At 46.9% G+C, this 20889-nt stretch overlaps 1 protein-coding gene across 5 annotated transcripts in view; it reads left to right on the top strand.

The window, feature by feature from the left end:
• RNFT2 (ring finger protein, transmembrane 2) overlaps positions 1-20889 on the top strand; it is a 67666-nt gene that overhangs the window by 15871 nt on the left and 30906 nt on the right. For all 5 annotated transcript variants that reach the window (XM_019734103.2, XM_019734102.2, XM_074321100.1 and 2 more), the window contains one exon: positions 1048-1201. In XM_019734103.2, coding sequence (XP_019589662.2) covers positions 1048-1201 — 154 coding nt within the window. The remainder of the gene's footprint in view (positions 1-1047; positions 1202-20889) is intronic.

Raw genomic sequence — 20889 nt, 5'->3', positions numbered from 1 at the left:
TGAAGGAAAACAAAGTGTGTAGAGTAGGGCAAGTGTGATATAAAGAGCCAAGAGCCTTTAGCTACTATTTTTATTATTACAAACAACACCATCTGCCTCAGAGGTGGTGAGCAATGCCACTCAAAGTATGGTCCGTGGACAGGTGCCAGTTTGAGAACAGCATGTGTCTGTCTCCAGTGAGGTAAGTACAGAAATTAAGCGCGAGGTTAACTTACCTGGTTACAGTTGGGTAAAATGAGTTTACCCACTCCAAGTAGCACTGCTGTCGTGTAAGGACTGAGAGTAAGGATTAATATTTGCAGGACCTTGTGCGTGTTACTTTAACCTTTCTGTGCCTCAGTTTCCTCATCTGTAAAATGGAGTAGATAATAGTGCCTGCCTCATAGAGTTGCTGTTATCATTGTCATGGCTACCTGGCAGAGGCTGTAGTCTTATACAGGGATGTCAATCATCTCATCAAATCCCGCCAATGACACTATGAGGAAGGGAATGATTCCCATTTTATTAGTGAAAACACTGAGGCTTATAGAGAAAACATTATTTGCCCAGAGTCCAATAAATGGAGAAGCCTGGATTCAAGTTCAAGTCTGTCAAAATGCCCTTTATCTGTGACCTTGGGCTACTTAACCTCACCTCTCCAAGCATCAGTGCCTCTTATAAAGTGGGGAGAAGCAATGCTCATTGTGCAGGACAGTGAGATACAGTGAGTCAAGAGCTTAGCACGGTGGCACATCGGTTTTCCTCTTCTCTCCTCTCCCTCCCTCCTTCACAGTGTGACTGCTTTTCTTCCTTCTGCTTCCTCTTGTGAAAACTATTGTGGACCCATAAAACTGGAGAGGACTTTAACTAATGATACTCCAGGCCAGTCTCATCTGTTAATCCTCAGGGGAACTAAGGCTCAGAGAGGTTAAGATACCCACCTGAGGTCACACAGGAAATTTGCAGCTTTAGGAACAGGACACAGACATCTTTCTATAATTTACAAGGCTGCCAGAGTGAGTAGAAGTGATCCTAAGTGAGCATCCTGACTCTTAATCCTCCCCACAGCCTCATATTTCTAAAGCCCAACCTGGAGACTCTAGACTTCTTTGACCTGCTGTGGATTGTAGGGATCGCAGACTTTGTGCTGAAGTACATCACCATCGCCCTCAAGTGCCTCATCGTGGCCCTGCCCAAGATCATCCTGGCCGTCAAGTCCAAGGTAGGTGCTGCCTGTAGCCACCAAGTAACCTCAATCACGCTGATCATGCAGGGGATTCAGGGTGCCATGTGGAGGAGAAAAGGATGCATGTGGGCAGAGCTAATGTCATCATATCATATGAACAGCCTGAGCTAGTAGATCCTAGCACCCACCTCTTATAATTCCTTGAAGCTGAGCATGGTTCTTTGTTGTTACCACCTGCCTTCCACACCTCTACTCCAAGTGTATTTCCTGTTTCATTGTTCAAACTGCCTCGATGCAGCTTTCATCTAAATTTCACCTGAGAAGGGACAAAACATGTTGATATTCCCCGGGTCCTGCTTCTCCCAGGGAAGAATGGCTCTTATAGGTATTGACTCTTTGTGGCTTTGGAGCATGTTTTGTAAAGGGTACCGAGCCTCAGAAGGAAAGAGCTCTGTGATTGATTAGTGATGTCTGCTGTGGACACAGGAATGGGAGTGATGGCAATGGTAGTTTGCAGTGGGAAAGGCCTGCAGGTGGGTGTGGGGTTGAAGAGGTCTTGGCAGGGATAACCACTATAATTCAGAGGGCTGAGTAAGGCTGGGATAAAGCATCACCTTTAGGATATAATTGTTGCCAGTGCCCCTGCAAGAAGATGCAAAGCATCTTCTGGACAGAGGCAGATGGACAAAACAATCTCTGGAGACTCCTGCTTTCCATGCTGCAAAAACTGTCATCTTTTCAACTTCAGAAAGCTCAGAATTTGTTCCAGGCATTGGTTGTTAGAAGAGCAGGTTGGAATTGGCCGTCCATCTTGCGTGACAACTGACCAAACCCACTGGCCAGGCATATAGGAAAAACACACTCCTGTGTTTCTTCTTTACTCACACACTCAATACCTCTGACACCGGATATGTGGGTTTTCCATCCATCAAGCAATTCTCTGATACCAGTTCGGTGTCCTACAATTAAACTCGGTTCTGACACTATCTACCTAGAGATAGCGTCAGATCCCACAGATTAAGGGCTCCGTCCAGCCCCCTCCCCACCTCAGATGCCAATCACAAGTCCAGGTTGTCACCTGTACTTCTAACTGACCGGTTATAAATCAGGCCATGCCCCTGTCCATGGTTCAGTCATTTGACAGAATAGCTCACAGAACTCAGAAAAACACTTACATTTACCAGTTTGTTAATGACTGTTTTTCAATTATTCATTAAATATGTAATTATTTAATATATAATTTTTATTAAATATGTTTTTATTATATACTTCATGTTAGTGGCGTAAAGCAACATGAATTTATCTTACAGTTCTGGAGGTCAGTTCCTCCATCTTCATATAATAGTACTTCCTATAATTTATTGTACGTTTATTCAATAATATAACTATTATTATTAATAAAGGATGTGATAAAGGAGACAGATGAACAGCCAACTGAAGAGGTACATAGGGCAAGGTCTAGAAGGGTCCTGAGCACAAGAGCTTCTGTCCCCGTGGAGTTGGGGTGCACCATCCTCCCAGCATGGAGATGTGTTCACCAGCCCAGAAGGTCTCTGAACCCCGTCCTGTTGGGATTTTTATGGTGGCTTCATCATGTGGGCATGATCAGCTATCAAGTCCATTCTAGCCCCTCTCCCCTTTCAGGAATAAGGAAGGTGGGGCTGAAAAGTCCCGAGCTTCTATTTATGGCTTGGTCTTTCTGATGACCAGCCCCCACCCAGGAGTCCACCTGGGGTCACCTCATTTGAACAAAAGACACTCTGGGAAATTCCAAGACATTTAAGAGTTTGGTGTCAGATGCCCCCATCACTCAGGAAATTGCAAAGGTCTTAGGAGTTCTGTGTCAGGACCTGGGATCAAGGACTACATGGTAGAACGAAAGATTCTCCTAGCTCTTCTGATTCTCCTAGCTCTTCTTGAGCTCCATGTTAGGAACCCAAGTAGAAGGAGAGCAGAGACCAATCTGTATGTTTCTTAGTATTTCACACCAGGGTAATCTGAATCTGGTGTGATCCCCCCTATGCCTCACCATCACTCCTCCCCCCACCATGTCATCTATCTGATGGAGCCAAAATCCTAGGCTGTTGAAGTTGACTTAGATGAAGACACAGCTCTGGTGCTCAGACGCAGTGCCAGGAAATCTAAAATAGCATCAAGACAAAAAAGAGAGAGAGACACACAGAGAAGAGGGGCAAGAGGGGAAACCGGTCAAAAAAAGTCCTGAGAGGCCCCCCACTTGCCCCTCCCAAGACCATAATAACCATTACCATTTGAGCTCATGACACGTACCAGGTAGGCACTGGGGACTTGACCCTGGGGCCTGCAGCATTGGACATGTTGATATTCGGGTCCCAGCTCTACCCCTTCCTAGCAGTGTGAATTTGGGCAGATAACAAAACCTACCTGAACTCTTGGTTTCCTCATCTGTCAACTCAGGACGATAATAGCTTGTTCCTCCTAAGCATGAACCTCATAAGGACTGTTGCTGGTGAGAAATAGAAAGTGCTTTGCCCCTTGTCCAGCACATAGTAAGCACTCGGTGAATGATTTGCAGTACTTCTAAGTGTATTCATGACTACTAGTGCTTCCAACTAGCTATGTGACTTTGGATAAGTCACTTAGCCTCTCTGTGCCTCAGTCCCCTTACCTGTAAAATGGGGATGATAATTTTGCTGGATGCCTGCCTTCTGCCCCTCCAGATACACTCTCCACCTTTCTCAACCTGCTGTCAGTCCAAGAAGCTGACCTGGGTAAACTGTATCAACAGGCTCGAGTGGCCCCTGGCTTCCAAGTGGGTTTGGCCAATGGGAGGCCTGAAGGAGAGAGAGGCAGAGGTATTTATTTCCCTGATGTGTTAGTCTCCTGTGGCAGCTGTAACAAATTGCCATATTAAAACCACATTAGTGGCTTACAGCAACAGAAATTTATTCTTACAGCTCTGGAGGTCAGAATTCCAAAATGGGTTTCGCTGGGGTAAATTCTGGGCATCGGCAGGGGTCCCTGCCTCCATCCTCAGAGTCGGCAACAGCAGGTTGGGTCCCCCTCTCCTTTCTCTCCCTGACCTCTGCTTTCATCGCCACATCTCCTCTGACTCTCACCCACGTCTGACTTAGGGGGACCCTTGGGATTACACTGAACCCACCCAGAGAATCCAGGGGAATCTCCCCATTCTCCAGATCCTTGCTCACTTCTGCAAAGTCCCTTTTGCCGTGGAAGCTAACACGTTCACAGCTTTGGAGGATTCGAAGTGCACACCTTTGGGGGTACGGTTACTCTTCTAGCGGCCACACCTGGTTTCTTTCCTCCCTGTGGGTTACCACAGGTCATCATTATTCCAGGTGCTTTACGCACGTTTACTCATTGAATCCGCACAACCGTCCCACGCGGTAGGTACTATTATTACCACCATCTCCTTTCACGGGTGTGGGAAGTACCGTAAGTCTGAACACACAGTTCCCATCATGGGGAGCCTTCTGCAGACAGCCTTCTGTGAAGGTCCAGTAAGTACACCCTTCCATCACCTCTTCCGGGCTGAGGTGATAACAGCTCCCTTCCTTTTCTCAGGTAGGTACTGTTTCTGTCATTGAGGGGTGAGGAGATGGAACGTGGAGAGGGCAGGTGGCTTCTCAGAGTCACAGGGCTCTTACTCCATCCAGCCCAGGGCTTCACCTCAAAGTGGGTATGGGAGAAAGATAAGGGAATCAGGCAGGCAGTTTAATGCCTACTTATCACCTGGTACGTTCTGGTTCTTGCTAGGTGCTTTCCTATGTCCTGACTCACGTAAGGCTCGCAACACCACTGTGACACTGTGACAGAGAATTTATTATCCCCTCTTTCTAGATGAACTGCTGAGTATTCGTTCCCTGTGGCTACTGTAACAAATTTCCCCCATGCCTGATTTGTTCTCACACTTCTAGAGGCCAGAAGTCCAAAATCAGTGTCACTGGGCCGAAATTAAGGTGTCGGCAGGACAGCACTCCCTCTGGATATTAGGGGCGGAGCTGTCTTTTCCTATTCCAGCTCATGGTGGCTGCTCATGTCCCTTAGGTTGTGGCTCTGTCATTCCAACCTCTGCTTCTGTGGTCACATCGCCTTCTCTTCTGTGTGTGAATCTCCCCCCACCTGTCTTTTATAAGGACACGTGTTGCATTTATGGTCTACCTGCGTAATCCAGTATACTCTCCCCGCCAAGAGCCTTCACTTATCTTCAAAGACTCTTCTTCCAGATAACGTCACATTCACAGGTTCCAGGGATTAGGACCTGGTGCCTTTCGATGGCCATTATTTCGCTTATTATACTGAGGCTGAAAGAGGATGAAGATAATTTGTTCATGAAACACCCAACTAGTCAGTTACAGACTCAGAATCAGAGTACAAGTCTTCCAACTCCCAAGGCCATGGCCACTTGAGGAGCTCATCTGCCAGGCCCTGAATGGACCAGATGCTGAAGCTCCTGGGCCATTATGCACCCTGCCCCTTCCTAGCCACGGGGCCCTGGGAGAGTCACTTAACATCTCTGAACATGTTTCTTCCTGAGATGTTAACAAAACCCTGTTTGAGATGCTGCAAAGATAAAAAGACAATGTGTGTGGATGGAGGGAGGGGTTGGTCATTGCCTGGAGAGGAGGCAGGTGAGGCTCCACTGCTCTTCACCACTGGTCCCACCTACTGACCTGGCATCCTTCCTCATTCCACTCCCTTTCTTCCGCCTACCCCTTCACTCTGCTCTTCAGTCAGACGCTACTTCTTTTATTTCTTTATATGCTTTAATTAGTCCCAGTCGGACATGTGGTAGATGTTCTTATCCCATTTTCCAGATGAGAAAACCGAGGCACTGAGATACTGAGTAACTAACTCACACAGCGTCTGGAGTGGGCTGTGTGCTGCTCTGTCTCCTACCCTCAACACCTGCTGATCCTTCTGCCTTCGAGACCCTTTCCCTCACGTGTGGCTTAACTAACCCCTGCTGCTTCTGCAGATCACAGCCTCTTAACCTTGCCTGCCCCTTCCGGTTAGAGTTCGTGGCCCTCCTGAGGACTCACACCGCCCTGGACTCCCCCTGTTCCAGCACTCACCACGCTGACAGTAATTACTTGTTTAGTTGTCTGTCTTATCTGCTTGATTTTAACTTCTGTGGCAGCAGGAAATGAATGCATCTAGCTTGTTTGTTGATGGACCACCAGTAGCTGATATGTACTCAGAAGTGTTCACTGTATGTATATACATATTTTGGGGGGTGGAGGAGGGATAGGTGAATGGATATATAGGTAGATGGATGAATTGGGTGGCTAGATGGGAAGGTTGGTGGGTATGTAAATAGATGGGTCGGCAAGCGATTGTATGGATGGATGGATGGATGGATGGATCTTTGGATCTTTGGATGGATGGATGGATATTTGGATAGATGGATATTTGGATGGATGGGTGAGTGGATGTGTCGATAGTCTAGTCAGTTATACTAACTCTCACCACCTCCTCTTGTAGCAGCAGTGAGAGCTTAGATTTCATTCTCAGCTTAGCTCATACGTCTTGTATTTGGTAGGTGTTCAAATGCCTCTGTCATGAAGACACAAATCCACAGGCAAAGTAGTACTCACTTCTCTGTGCTAGAAAGGACCAGGTAGGGAGCCTCAAAGAGTTCTGGCAGCCAAACTAATAATCATACATATGGCTAAACATTACTGAGTAATTACCAGGATCCCAGCAGTGTGTTAAGCAATGCCATTTGCTCAAGAAATATTTGCTGAGCGCCAACTGCATGCCAGGCACTGTCCTGGGCACTGAAGATACATAAGTGAACAAGTAGACACAAATCCATGTACTCATGGAGTTTAATCTCCTGAAGACATCATCTTACTTAATCTTAACAGTCCTGAGAGGGTAGGTACATTGATGCCTCTTTCCGCAGAGCAGAGACTGGGTTAAATAACTTGCCAAAGATGGCAAACCTTATAGTAACAACACTGAAAGCATAAGAGCAGCTTCTGTAGAGTCAGCCCTTTGTATGAGCCAGAACTGCTCTAACTCATTTCCTTCTGCCCTGTGTCTTACAAGGCAAGTGCTACTGTTTTGTGGGGGGTTTTTATTGGGGTAAAATTCACATAAACTTCCCTAGTAATCAAATTGACCAGTGGTATCCAGTACATTGACAGTGTTGTGTAACCATCACCTCTGTCTAGTTCCAAGACATTTTCGTCACCCCAAAAGGAAACCCTGTACCCATTAGCAGTCACTCCCCCTGCCCCCAACTCCTGGGAACCACTCATCTGCTTTCTGTCTCTATGGATTTACCGATTCTGGACATTTCATATAAGTGGAGTCATACATTATGTGATCTTTTGTGTCCGACTTCCTTCCCTAGCATAATGTTTTCAGGGTTCATCCACATTGTAGCATGTGTCATCGCTCTCTGTGGCTGAATAATATTCCATTATGTGGCTAGACCACCATTTGTTTACCCATCCATCTCCTGATCGACGTGTGGGTGGTTTCCACGTTTTGGCTGTTGTGAATGCTACTGCTGTGACCGTTCGTGGACAAGTACCATGTTTCCCCGAAAATGAGACCTCACTGGACCATCAGCACTAAAAAAAATGCGTCTTTTGGAGCAAAAATGAATAGAAGACCCGGTCTTACATAATAGTAAAATAATACCGGGTCTTCTATTCATTTTTGCTCCAAAAGATGCATTTTTTTTAGCGCTGATGGTCCGGCTAGGTCTCATTTTCGGGGAAACATAGTATCTGTTTGAACAGAGTTTTTCTGGGTAAATACCTAAGGGTGGAATTGCTGGGTCGTATGGTCATTCTGTGTTGTACTTTTTGAGGAACCACCCAATTGCTTACCACGGCAGCTACACCATTTGACATTCCTGGCGGGTGCTGTTTTTAATCCCAAATGCGGTGAAAAGTTAGTGGCCCAAGGCCACCCAGCTTGTAAATGGCTGCGTGAGGATGTGAACACAAGCAGGCCAACTCCAGAAGCCCTGCGCTGAGTTAGTAGACCACACTCCCTCGCATCCAGCTTCCCTGGATTCATCTGGTCAAATCTGCCGAGTTGAGTGAGGAACAGGGTCCCCATACACCATCCATATAAAACTTCCCCAAGTTCAGGCTATAGCTACCTCACTTCCTTCTCCTTCAAATGGGCACTGCTGGTGGCAAGGGGGCGGGGATGGAACCCGGCACCCCTTCGCTGCCCCGCCAAGGTGTGGGCGACAGTTATTAATGTGTCCCTGGCAACTGTCCAGCTCCCTTTTTCTGATGATTATTATTTTATTCGGCGAGATTAATGTGCCAGGTCAGAGCATAATCCAGCCTGTAAAAAGGGATGTGAATAGTCTTCTCAAGATAAATTGCAGGCTTGGAAAAGGTTCACAGCCTTTCCTTGCCTGTCTGAGTGCTCTCCCGAATCCTCATCAATCCTTGTCTGGGCAGAAGAAAAGGACGGGTCTTCATTTGCAGCTGGGGGGTGAGGGGGAGAAGAGCACATCTGTCAGGGAGTCCTAATGGCTCACAGCACAGATGCCGCTTCCTGCGCCTCCATGCCATCCACTGAGAGGGTGGGTTGGTTTTTAATGTTATAATCATTATACTGGAAGGGCTTCTGGTATTTGGGTTTGCTTGATGGCCCCACGGTCCCTGATGTGTGAGGCTGAGCGAGCCACCAATTCCCACATGCCTTCCGACTCCAAAGGCCTGTCGGGAATCCTCTCACACCTGGGCCGCCCAGGAGAGCCAGGCCCATGGGCCGGCCAAGATGGAGATGAGATTTACGATCTCATGACCCCTGAGCTTCCACCTCAGTCCCAAACCATCACGCTGGCCGGTGTCTAGCGCGGCCACTTGTCATTATAAATCCTGATAACTTATATAACGCATACATCTTGGCGCTGCCTGATCTGGCTTCTACCCACTTCTCTGACCTCATCACCCATGACTCTGTCCCTTGCTCGTTCTGGACCCGCCGCTGGTGGCCTTGCGGTCCTCCCGGTGCATCCACCACCTTGCTTCTCAGGCCCTTTGCACTTACTGTTCCCTCTGTCTGGGGAAGTTTTCCCTACGTTCCCTTCCTGTCATTCCAAGTCTCACGCCAATGACACTTCTTCTGAGACCCTGTCACCTCCCTGTGGAAAGTGGTCGTGTCTAACCTGCATTACCATCACACTGCCATTTTCTTTCTTTCTGAGCATGTACCAGTATCTGAAATGATCAGATTGTTTTGTGTTTATTGTCTGTGTCCCACTACTAGAATGGGGACTCCTGAGAACAAGGACCACTAGGTCTGTCTTGACTCCCTGAAAACACACAATAGACATTATGGGCTGAAAAAAGAGCCCCGTGTTAATTATTGATTAAGGGGTTGAAACCAGGCCTGCCGCTGCCCCTCCATGTAGGGCTCTGCTTGGTCTCCTTTCTCTCACCAATCCCACTGACATTCGTTGGGACCGAGACCCTAAGGATATAAAAATGAGTAAGCTGCCATCCTAACCTTCATCCCCTCACGTTATCCTCTGCGAATGAAACTTGTTTTTAAATTAACCTAACCCAAGCCTAATTAAAAAAAGCAAATCTCTTGTCCCCAGAACATACATGTGCATTCCAATTCTTACTATAAATGGCAGTAATAATTAAAAATTGGATTTGTCCACATTGCTCCTTTGTTAAAATGAAATAAATACTCCTGGACCAGGGTTCTAAAGCTGCGCTGTAGCCACAAGCCACCTGGGGCTATTAAAATGTAAATTAGTAAAATTTAAAATTCAGCTCTTCTGTTACACTAGCCACGTTTCAATTGCTTGATAGCCACACATGGCTCGTGGCTACCGTGTGGGGCAGCACAGATATAGAACATTTCCATCATTGTGGAATGTTCTATTGGACAGCACCATTCTAGAACATTCTTAGGACAGGGTTGATTCACCCTCCCAGTAGTGTGGGTAGCAGGCAGCTGCCATTCTGCCCATTTCTCAGATGGGGAAACATACAGCAGGCACTTCTCTAAGAACTTTCTGGTGGGTCACTGGTGAATGGAGCCAGCCCTACAAGAACAGAAAGGACACCCCACTTGAGTCAGCAAAACTGGATTCAAATCCTGGCTCCTGAACTTATAACCTGTGTCACCTTGGAAAAGGGACCTCACTCTTTGGAGCCCTCCGCTTCCTCATCTCTAAACTGGCCATTGTTATCTTGTTATGGTTATCTGAAGACAGAAGGCCAGGCTGTATCCAAAACAAGGAAAGGCTTAGCCGAACTGTTTTCTCCAAAGAACACAGCATTTGACCATCCTTCTGTCTTTTCCATCAAAATCGGAGGGCAGAAGCCCTTCCCACGCCCGAAATCATAACGCACTCCTAGTTCAACCTGCATAGCCAAGCCCTGGACAAGAGGATTCAATACGTAGGGCAAGATTCCTTGAGCTCTCAGCCCCGGTGGTTTGTCTCTAAGTATAGGGTATGGTGTGGGGAGGGCAGAGAGAAGTAAGAAAGGTGGTTTTTCTCTGACATGCGAGCCGAGAGGATTCATGAGGCTTTTTGTGCCATTAAAATCCCTGTTTTCTGGGCCCAGAAACCAGCACTTGTGCTCTCATAGTGGTTTCCCGTTGATTGTGTCTTCTTCCCTCCCAGAGATAAGCATTCCCCTCTCTCCGCCAGCACTCCAGCACTCCCGATCAGACATCTCTCCACACCAGGGCAGGCCTGGGTTTCCTAGGTCTGAGCTGTGGTTCTTACAGCGCACACCATTCTGTGGATAAAGGCAGAACTTCTCAAAGAGCCAGCTGCACTTATCCCAACTCCCTGCACAGCAGGGCTAGAAGGGGTCGAAGCTGTGGTCCCAGCTAGAACATTTGGCAACTTCTGGAGACATTTTTGGTTGTCACAATTGGGAGGGGTTCCTATAGTGGTATTTAGTGCGTCAAAATCGGGGATGCTGCTAAACATCCTACCACACACAGGACAGCTCCCCGAAACCAAGAGTAATCCAGTCCCAAATATCAGTAGTGCCGAGGTTAAGAAAGCCTGCGTTCATTTCAGTGTTTGCTTTATGGTCCTGGGTCAGTTCTCCTATTGTTATAGGCCGAATTGTGTCCTGTCAAAATTCATATGTTGAAGTCCTAACTCCTATAACTTCAGAATGTGTCTGGTCTGTATTTGGAGAAAGATTCTATATAGAGGTTGTTAAGTGCAAATGAAGTCATTCAGGTGGACCCTAATCTAATACGACTGGCGTCCTTATGAAAAGAGGAAATGTGGACAGAGATACACACAGAGGGGAAGAAACAAAGAGAGAACGGCCATCTTCAGGGAGAGAGGCCTCCGAAGAAACCAACCCTGTCGACACCTCGATCTCAAGACTTCCAGCTTCCAGAGCTATAAGACAATAACTTTCTGTTGGGTAAGCCGCCCTGTTTGTGGTACTTTGTTAGGGCAGCGCTAGCAGACTAATATACCCATGGACCAATTCACCTGCAGTTCTGGGCTCCATTGAGAGTGTACTTTCATCCATTCAGATCTATCTCCTAACTTCTTATCATCACCTTATTTATTGAGGCTACTTCATTGTTTAAATAGGTTATACAGTCATAGGGTTCAGAAGTCAAAACACCAAAAACTATACGATGAAAAGTCTCCTCGCCTTTCCTGCCCCCAGGCTCCCATTGCCTCGCCTAGGAGATAATATCCTGTCTGCATCTTTTCATAGCCATTGTATACATATATAGTTGACCCTGAACAACACAGGTTTGAATTGTGTGTGGTCCACTAAGACATAGATTCTTTTTCGATACATATTGTGTATTTTCCGTATGATTTTCTTAATATTTTCTTTTCTCTTGTTTACTTTATTGCAAGAATACAGTATATAGTACATATAACATACAAAATATGCATTAATCAACTATGTTATCGGTAAGGCTTCTGGTCAATAGTAGGCTAGTAGTAGTTAAGTTTTTTTGGGGGGGGTCAAAAGTTATACTCAGATTTGCAACTGTGTGGGGGGTTCAGTGACCCTAACCCCCACATTGTTCAAAGGTCAACTATATTATACAAGCAAATTCATGTATATGTTCTTCCTACTCACTTATATATATTCACACAGCAATATTCTACACACAGCTCCTACTTTGCTATTTTTGCTTTTATTTTCACTTAACCATCTATGTTGGAGATTGTTCCAGACACATACCTATAGAAAGCAGCGTAATGGTTAAAAGTCAGACAGCCTGTGTTCAAATTCTGTTTGAGAAACCCTTTGCCATTTACCAGCTGTGTGACCCTGCGAGTTACTTCACCTCTGCTTGCTTTCATTTCCTCATCTACAAAATGAGATAATAACGGTGCCTGCCTGTATGTGTTTTCAGTGGCTGTCTAACAAATTACCACCAAGTTAGCTTAAAGAACTTAAAGAACACCCTATGATTAGTTCACAGTTCTGTAGGTCAGAAGCCAGGTGGGCTTGCCCTTGTTCTCTGTATAGGGTCTCACAAGGTCAAAGTCAAAGGGTTAGCCAGGCTGGGCTCCTATCTGGAGGTTCTGGAGGAGATTCTACTTCCAGGCTCATTCAGGCTGTTGGCAGAATCCAGTTCTGTGTGGCTGGAGGACCAAGGTCTCCCTTTACATGCTGGCTGTCGGCCGGGGTTCACACTCAGCTCCCAGAGACCATTCTCTGGCCTTTTTATGTGGCCTCTTCCATCATCAAACTAGAAACAGTGTGTGGGATCCCTGTTCTGCTTCACATCTCTCTCTGACTTCCCCTTCTGCTTTTAAAGGGCACAGGTGATTAGATTGCCCCCCCCATAATCTCCCTTCTGATGAACTCAGAGTCAACTGATTAGAACCCTTAATTACATCTGTAAAATCCTTTTCATAGTGTAACATCATCCAGGGGAGATATCTCATCCTACTCACAGTCCGGGTGATGGGAACGGAGGGAATTTGGGGGATGCCCATCACACGACCTCAAAGTGTGTTGTGAGGATTCGATTGCACATGTCATAGCAGGCACTATATTAGAGTTAGAGTTTTCTTAATACGTAGCCAGATTTTTGTATTGTGGAAACTGTGTAGATTTATTTTCGATTTTTAAAAAGAATGCCTCTAAGGACCCTTTGGATCGTTGTGAATCTGTTAGCCCCCTTTGAACCTTTGATGCTGTCGTTCTCCTGGTCTCAGTTTAGATGTCACTTCCCCCTGGTGCCCTTAAGGCAATGTTAGTTCCCTCATTTACTTTCCTGTGGCTCCCGCTGTCCCAGCACTTACTACCACTCTGCTCTGCCATCCTCTGGGTTATTTTCTCCTCCTCAGGACCATAAATTCCGAGGGGTGGACACATGTCTGTCTCATTCACCGATGCCTCCCACCTCTTAAAAAATCCTTATAGTGACCCTGTGAGGGGGGACGGCCAAGTTTTCCTAAACCCACTTTACAGATAAAACTGAGGCTCAGGGAGGCTAAACAGTCTGCCAGGGGTCACCCGGCTTGTCGGTGGCAGAGCCAAGACCCAAACCCAGCTCCTTTGACTTAAGATGTAACAATAAGAACAACAGCTAATATTTCTCAGGTCTTGTTCCTGTTTGTTTATGTCTCCTCTGTGCAAAGTACTTTATTTGCATCTTTTCATTTGGCCCTCTGAATCATACTATGAGATAGGTACCGCTGTTATTCCCATTTTACAGATAGGAAACTAAAGGTCAGAGTCACCCAGGAAAGTCACCCAGCTGGTGAGCAGCGAAGCCAAGATGTGAGCCCAGCAGGTGTTCTGTCTGCAGCTGTTTCTGAAGGTGTTGGTCCTTTTTTCATCAGTAGGTTTCACTGGAACAGAACAACCCGCAGCCAAGATACTAATCATTAGTAGTACTAGTATTATCTATTGATTAGTGTTTTTTATGCTTTAAAAACACTTACCTCCATATCTGTCGTTACCAAGAAGATTCTGGAGCGTGTAAGCAAGAAAGACAAGCGAGAAAGTATCTTTCTCTGGAGGCACTGTGGGGTCATGGAAAGAGCACAGACTCTGAAAGTAAACAGGTTCAAATTCCAGCTCCACCATCTTCTGCCTGTGGGACCCTGATTAACCTCTCTGAGCCTCAGTGTCCCCATCTTTAAAATGGAAATATCAGGATTTATAACCCTGTTGTGAGAATTAATGACAATAATACAGGTCAAGTGGTTAGTTAATTATTGTTATTCTAAAGAAGAAAGAGATCGTTAGCAGTTATCCATTTATAATTTAAAGCAAGCAAGAAAGTCAGACTCTAACCAAAATCAGATGGAACAAAATACCATTTACTAAACTATGATTCTGGGGACTTAGGGAGATTTTAATGGGCTTTTTATAAAAAGGCATTCTGTGGTGAGATAACTTTGGACAATGCTCTAAACATTATCCATCACTTGCACATTAACTTAGTAAAGGCTCTGAGAAGTCCTGCAGTCAGGAAACTCATTACACTTTGACATTTCCCCAACTTACCAACAATGGAACCCTTTTACTGAGGAGCACGCTGTGCTGCAGAATTTAATTCAGGGGTTGACAAACTACAACCTGTGGACCCAGTGCTTGTTTTGGTAAATAAAATTTTAGTGGAATGTAGCCACGTTCAGATATTTACATATTGTGTGGGCTGCTTTCGTGCTTTAATGGCAGAGTTCGGTAATGGCAACAGAATCTGTATGACCCACAAAACCTAAAATATTTAGTGTGTGGCCCTTTAAGAAAAAGTTTGCTAACCCTTATCTGGAATTTACATTCCTGATTCCTTCCAACTTGGCTTTTGCAGGAGGCTATGTTTAAGGGGAGCTCAGTACTCTGCACCAGATAGACACTTTAGGAAATATTATAGAAGACCCCGAGGAGTGAAATACGGCCAGGAGGCTCTGGAAACCAAAAGAACTGAGTTTGGCCAAATGTCACTTTTAAGAACTTGACTATTTGAAATAGCCAGGCCAATTTTTAGTTTTACCCTAAGGCAACAGGCAGCCTGCAAGATCTCTTATGATCACAGTTATCCCTAGGATATTTTCTTTCTTGTTCTGCTTCAAGTTTGTAGCCAGGTGCCTACTAACGCCTACAGAAGTGCTGAAGTCTGAAATGGCAAGCAGCCTAGGAGCCTCAGTTTAGCTGCCTGTGCTAGTGTCAGGCATCACTAATCTATCATGGCCCTGCTGTACCCAGATTTATCTCAATGCAGCAGTATCCAGACAGCCTCTATCAATCAATGTCAGAGTATAAGATGAAGCCTAAGCCTTAACTAAGTTCTTCCTTAAAAAGAAAATGGACCATTCTGGCATCTGCAGACTTCTGTGGCTCCGCAGCTTATTGGCTGAAACCTCCCCAGACTATCAAAGATAATCTCCTTTACTTAAAGTCAAGGATTATGGATGTTAATTACATTGACAAAATACCTTGGATGCAACACCTAGATTAGTGTTTGACTGCATAGCTGGATACTGTAGCCTAAATTGAAACATAAAAACTAACCATCACAATCCCCCACTAAACAAGATGCTCATTTGGGGACTGAGGCTGATGTTTTGTGTCAAGGAAATATCCATCTAATCCAATTTATTACAATTTTTCAAAGAAAAAAATGGTGGTTGAATTTGATCAAAAATCGTTCGATATTTTTCCCCCTTAGATCTGTTTGTATGAATAACTGCATGATTAGATTTCCTATTAAGCCTTGCATTCTTGGAACAAACCCATTTGATCATGACATATTATCCTTTGGATATGCCTCTGGATTCTGAGTGCTACTATTTTGCTAAGGATTTTTGCATCAGCAGTCATGAGTTGTTCTTCTCCCTTTGTAGGTGACTTTCCTGAAATCGCTCCCGTCACTTTCACTTACATCTCATTGGCCAGGACTTAGTCACAGTTGCTCCATGGGTAGCTGGGGAACACGTTCTTTTATAGCTGGGTGCCAGTAGACCTGGGCAAAAATCAGGATGCTTATTTTGGAGGAGGAAGGGGAGAATGGACTTTGGGAGGCACCAGCGGTCTCTGTCCCAGAATGATTATACCGGGTTTGTCAAAGAGGGACCCGAGGCCCAGCAAGGTGTGTTCACTTACCCAGGGTCACACAGGAAGTCTGTGGTGCAGAGCTATTACTTAAGGCTAGGTCTTCCAGGTGCCGAGGGACCCATAATAATAATGTTTTTTAAATTCTATGATAATATAATAGAATAATAACAAATAGCTAATGTGCCTAGTACTGTTCTAACTGCTTCATAGACCTGAACTAATTTCATTCTTACAACAGCCTCATGACATAGAGACTCTTATTTTCCCCAGTTTGCAGATGAGAAAACTGAGGCACAGAGAGGGTAAGTGACTTGCCAAGGACACACAGCTGGTAAGATGGCAGGACTAGGATTTGAACTCGGTCAGTCTGGTTCTAGAACCCCCATTCTGAACCGCTGCACAGTTCTCTCTGCCCATCTTTCCTCCCCGCCTGACTCCGTTACCCCACCTCAGAAGGCAGCAGCAAATTCTTTTTCCACAACTGAGGAACCGTCACAATCACTCCCCACCAATCCAGGCGCCACACGCCCTTATCAACCAGGCCCTCTGGTCCAGAATCTCCTGCCTTTGCTACCCTGCCCCCCTCTGTCTCAGGGGCCCACACATCATTTTTTGTTGTTGATCTTGTTTTGTTTTGTTTGTTTCCCTTCACGCCGTTCCCTGGGAGACTCTCAAAGGCTACATTCTATCACCAAGGGACCCAGAAGGGACAGGGCCTGAGCCAGCACCTGGGATTTCCCAAGCCTCAGCCTCCAGCTTCCGCCCAGTTGTTGGGGGAGCCTTTGCATTATTTATTTATTTACCTAGTCCTGCTCAGTTCCACACCCCCCAAGCTGTTGCTCCCCACTGGGGAAGATGAAAAACGGCTTCAGACAATGGAAGACAAGGCTTGCCACATGGCCTCCTCAGTTTAATTTCCTTTAATTCATTTTATATTGAACCAAATGATACTGTTTGTTTTTAATGGCAAACACTCAGCACGGAGGAGGGGCGGCCAAGCCTCCTCCTGGGGAAATTAGGAACACAGCTGCTGTTTAAACTCTCCTGCCACCCCCCTCACCCCAGCACTGGGCCTTTGCAAATCACTTTCCAGGTTGAAAGATGATACCTCTCGCCAGCTCAGATGGTCACTATGGAGCGAGCTGGCCCAGCTCTGCTCTGCTGCAGTCAAGCCGTCTTAGGGTGGTCACCCCATCCCATGACCCACCCTTCTCGGGGAATAACTGGATATGTAGGAACAGGAGCCTGGGCCATGGCTGTTCTCGGTGCCTCGACTCCCCTGCCCCTCACTGGTAATCTTGGGCAGGCACCTGGCCCAAGCAGGGTCCATCAGTGTCCTGTCCCAGGAACCGAGGAGCCCAGAGGGTGGAAGCTTTCATTCATTCAGCACCTGGGAGCAGCATCATGGCTCCGTCTGTGTTTTAACCAGATCATGTGCAAGTCAAGTTAGAGAAGCTCCGGTCAAGAGGAGAGGTCCTTCCACTTCAGCTGTGAGGTGGCCTGACCGTCCACCGTTCCTTTGAAGACTGAGATAAGCCAGCATCCTTTCAAAGTCCTTTTTGGCTTCGCAGGGGCTAGAGTCAGTTTCAGTTCCTTGCACTTGAGAACTTGAATGTATGCACCAGCTCCCTTGGCGGGGGCTGCAGGGATCCACAAGGCTTTGGCCTGGCCTTGGCAGGGGCCAAACCACAATGAATTCATGCCCTGTTTGGACATTCCAGAGGCACCCCCAATCCCTCAGAGGCAGGGCTACACCCCTGCCCTCTTATTCACATACTATTAGACCCAGAAAAACCTTCTTAGTCTACAGATGAGGAAATCAAGGCCCCCACGTTACTGGTTCCAGTTCCTATGATTTATCTGCTCATATATTCATTCTACGACTATCTGTCAGACATCAATAGAGTGCCAGGCATCCTGCTAGACACGGGGGTGACCCAGACCCAGGACTTCTCAAGCTCAAAGTTCATAGTCTGATGGGGCAGCAGGGAGGAAAGCAGTAACCCCAGGGCACTCTTGAAAAACCGAGACGCACCTAACCCAGCCCCCAGCAAAGTCTTCCTGGCTAGGGTGACCTCGGGACGGAGTTTGAAAGGATGGGTGGGAGTTAGCCGGGTAAAGTAAGGCCGAAAGTGCAGGCCAAGGAGCGGGGACGGCTGGAGCCCCAGAACAGAAGAGGGAAACAGTTTGGCGTGTGCCTTTCCAGAGCACCTTCAAGGATGTCGCCTGGCATGTTCAGGCTCAGGCACAGCGACACATATGTAGTAGGTATGCGGTGACTCTCAAATGAGCGAGCGCCGGTAAATGGTTGGTGTGAATTTGCATGTAGGGCAAGGCGGGGAGACCCGATCCCTGGCTCTCAGGCCCACCCTGCCCTACCTTTCCCAGCCACCTTGTAGGAAAGTGGTGGCAGCTCCTACTCTGGGGTGCTGCGGGGACTAATTAGCCAGCTAAGTGGTGATTATTTTGCTCTTCTCCAGCTGAATGATTACAGAGGCAGCCAGGCTCCCTGAGGTGGCCTTGGAGGTGTCCACTTCACCTCCTCCCTGCGGGTGGGAGCCTGAAGTTACGCTGGGGCAGCCGCTCTGCAGGTTTTCTGTCGTTGGCTCCCACTGCTGTGGGTGGGGCTGTCCTGTCTCATGTTTCCCCCAGATGTTCTTCCGTCCCTGGGGAGGGCAGGAAGGGACTTGGAACGGATATTTGGCCCAAGGGAACCCACCGCTTACATTTCTCAACTTTCAGCTTGTCCAAAAATGCTCCAGAGTTGATTAGCAAGAGCTTGAGCTCCAGAGGCAGGCGGATCCATCCCCGTTTGAACCCTACTTCTGCCATTTCCATCTGTATCACCTCTGGCTGGTCACCTCCCCACACTTTTCCTCAGTTTCCTCATCTGTAAAAGAGGTAATGCCATGTACCTCTCAGGGTTTTAGGGGAGATGTGAAGTGAACTAAATAAGTTGAGACAGTGCACGTGGTTGTGCTTTCAGCAATTTTTGACATATAGTAGATGCTCCGTGTGTGTGTGTGTGTGTGTGTGTGTGTGTGTGTACAGCCATCCCTCCTTATCCGCGGTTTCGGTTCCCACAGTTTCAGTTACCTGTAGTCAATTGTGGTCTGAAAATATTAAATGGAAAATTCCAGAAATACACAGGTTATGAGTTTTAAATCGTGCACCGTTCTGAGTAGCATAATGAAATCTCGCGCTGTCCAGCTCCATATCCCGGGATGTGAACCATCCCTGTGTCCATGGTTTCCACGCTGTGTATGCTCCCTGCCAACTAGTCACTTAGTAGCCATCTTGAGTATCAGAGAGAGACCACATTCACATAACTTTTATTACAGTCTATTGTTATGATTGTTCTATTTTATTGTTGCCGTCATTAATCTCTTATTGTGCCTAATTTATAAATTAAACTTTATCATAGGTGTATATGTATAGGAAAAAGCATAGCATGTATAGGATTTGGTACTATCCGTGGTTTCAGGCATCCGCCGGGGGTCTTGGCACGTGTCCTCCATGGGTAAGGGGGAACTACTGTATATGTTTTCCTTTTGGTGCGTTCTCCCTCGTGACTCTCACCAGGCAGGAGTCTGCAGGAGGTTCGAGATTGGGGGTTGGAGGTAAAACCCAGGCCTTGTTCAGCGGCTGAGAGCCCTCCAAGGCATGGCAGACCTCTGGCTCTTCTTTTTAAGGCCCAGAAGTGCCAAGGTCAGACGTGGAATGGGCCAAAGAAAGAAAGAAATGTTACACTTCCTAATTACCTGTATGTGTCCAGCCCTGGCCTGGGTCTAGGAGCAGTCTGAGTTTGAATCTGGCTTTGCCATTAGCTGTGCAGCCTCAGGTAAGTGAGTTCATATGTTCAAGCTTCATATAGGGGACTGACAGGTAGTATTACCTGCCGCAGGGAGGAGCCCAGTGAGGCGCAAATGAGGTAATGGATGTGAAAGGCTTAGCCCAGGGTCTTCAGTGCCTGCTAAATCTTCGCTCTGAGGATAAGACCTTTCCTGCCTTCAGGGGGCTGACAGAGAGATGGGAGAGAAAGACACCAGAGGACGGATAAGGACAGGACAGAGGGAAAGCACCCCCGGGACTCAGACTTCTTCCCTGCGATGTGCTTATTCTCGGCAGCCCTATATAAATACATGGTGAGTGATGGCAGCAGGGATGCCAGGGGCAGCAGGACAGAGGAGGGGTGTCCTCTGTTCCCTCATGGGCTTGGCGGGGTTGCTGCAGGCTCCTGGGGCCTGGTGTTACCGAGAGAGGCTTTTCCCCACACTAGGCGGGGTGCCTGCAGCCAGGCTTCTGTGTCTAGGGCTGTTTCTGTTGTAAGGGTTTCAGTGCATTGTTATAATCTTGAAGCCATTCAGAGGCAAGGGAGACTTGGAATGCTTGCCTGGGCCTCACCTGTCTTTCCAGCTTGACATCCCATCCGTCACTTGCCAGATATTTTTAACTTCTTTTGGTCTCCTGTCCCCCAATCATGCTCTTGCTCTGTCACCTCCAGGCCTTAGCAGCGGCTATTCCCTCTGCTGGGAACACTCCCTCCCTCACCCCCAGCCCCATCTGGCTGACCCCTAATTGCCCTCAGGTCTCTGTTTATACCTCACTTTCCCTGGGAAGGACCTGACCCTAGCCCCACCTGTGTGCTCCCAAGGTCCCTTGATTATGTCTGTTTTGCGTGCATCATGGGATGTTGCGATTGCT

The sequence above is a fragment of the Rhinolophus sinicus genome, linkage group LG16 (assembly GCF_036562045.2).
Source record: "Rhinolophus sinicus isolate RSC01 linkage group LG16, ASM3656204v1, whole genome shotgun sequence".
In the NCBI taxonomy this organism is placed as follows: Eukaryota; Metazoa; Chordata; class Mammalia; order Chiroptera; family Rhinolophidae; genus Rhinolophus; species Rhinolophus sinicus.
This window is presented reverse-complemented; position numbering and strand designations above follow the sequence as displayed.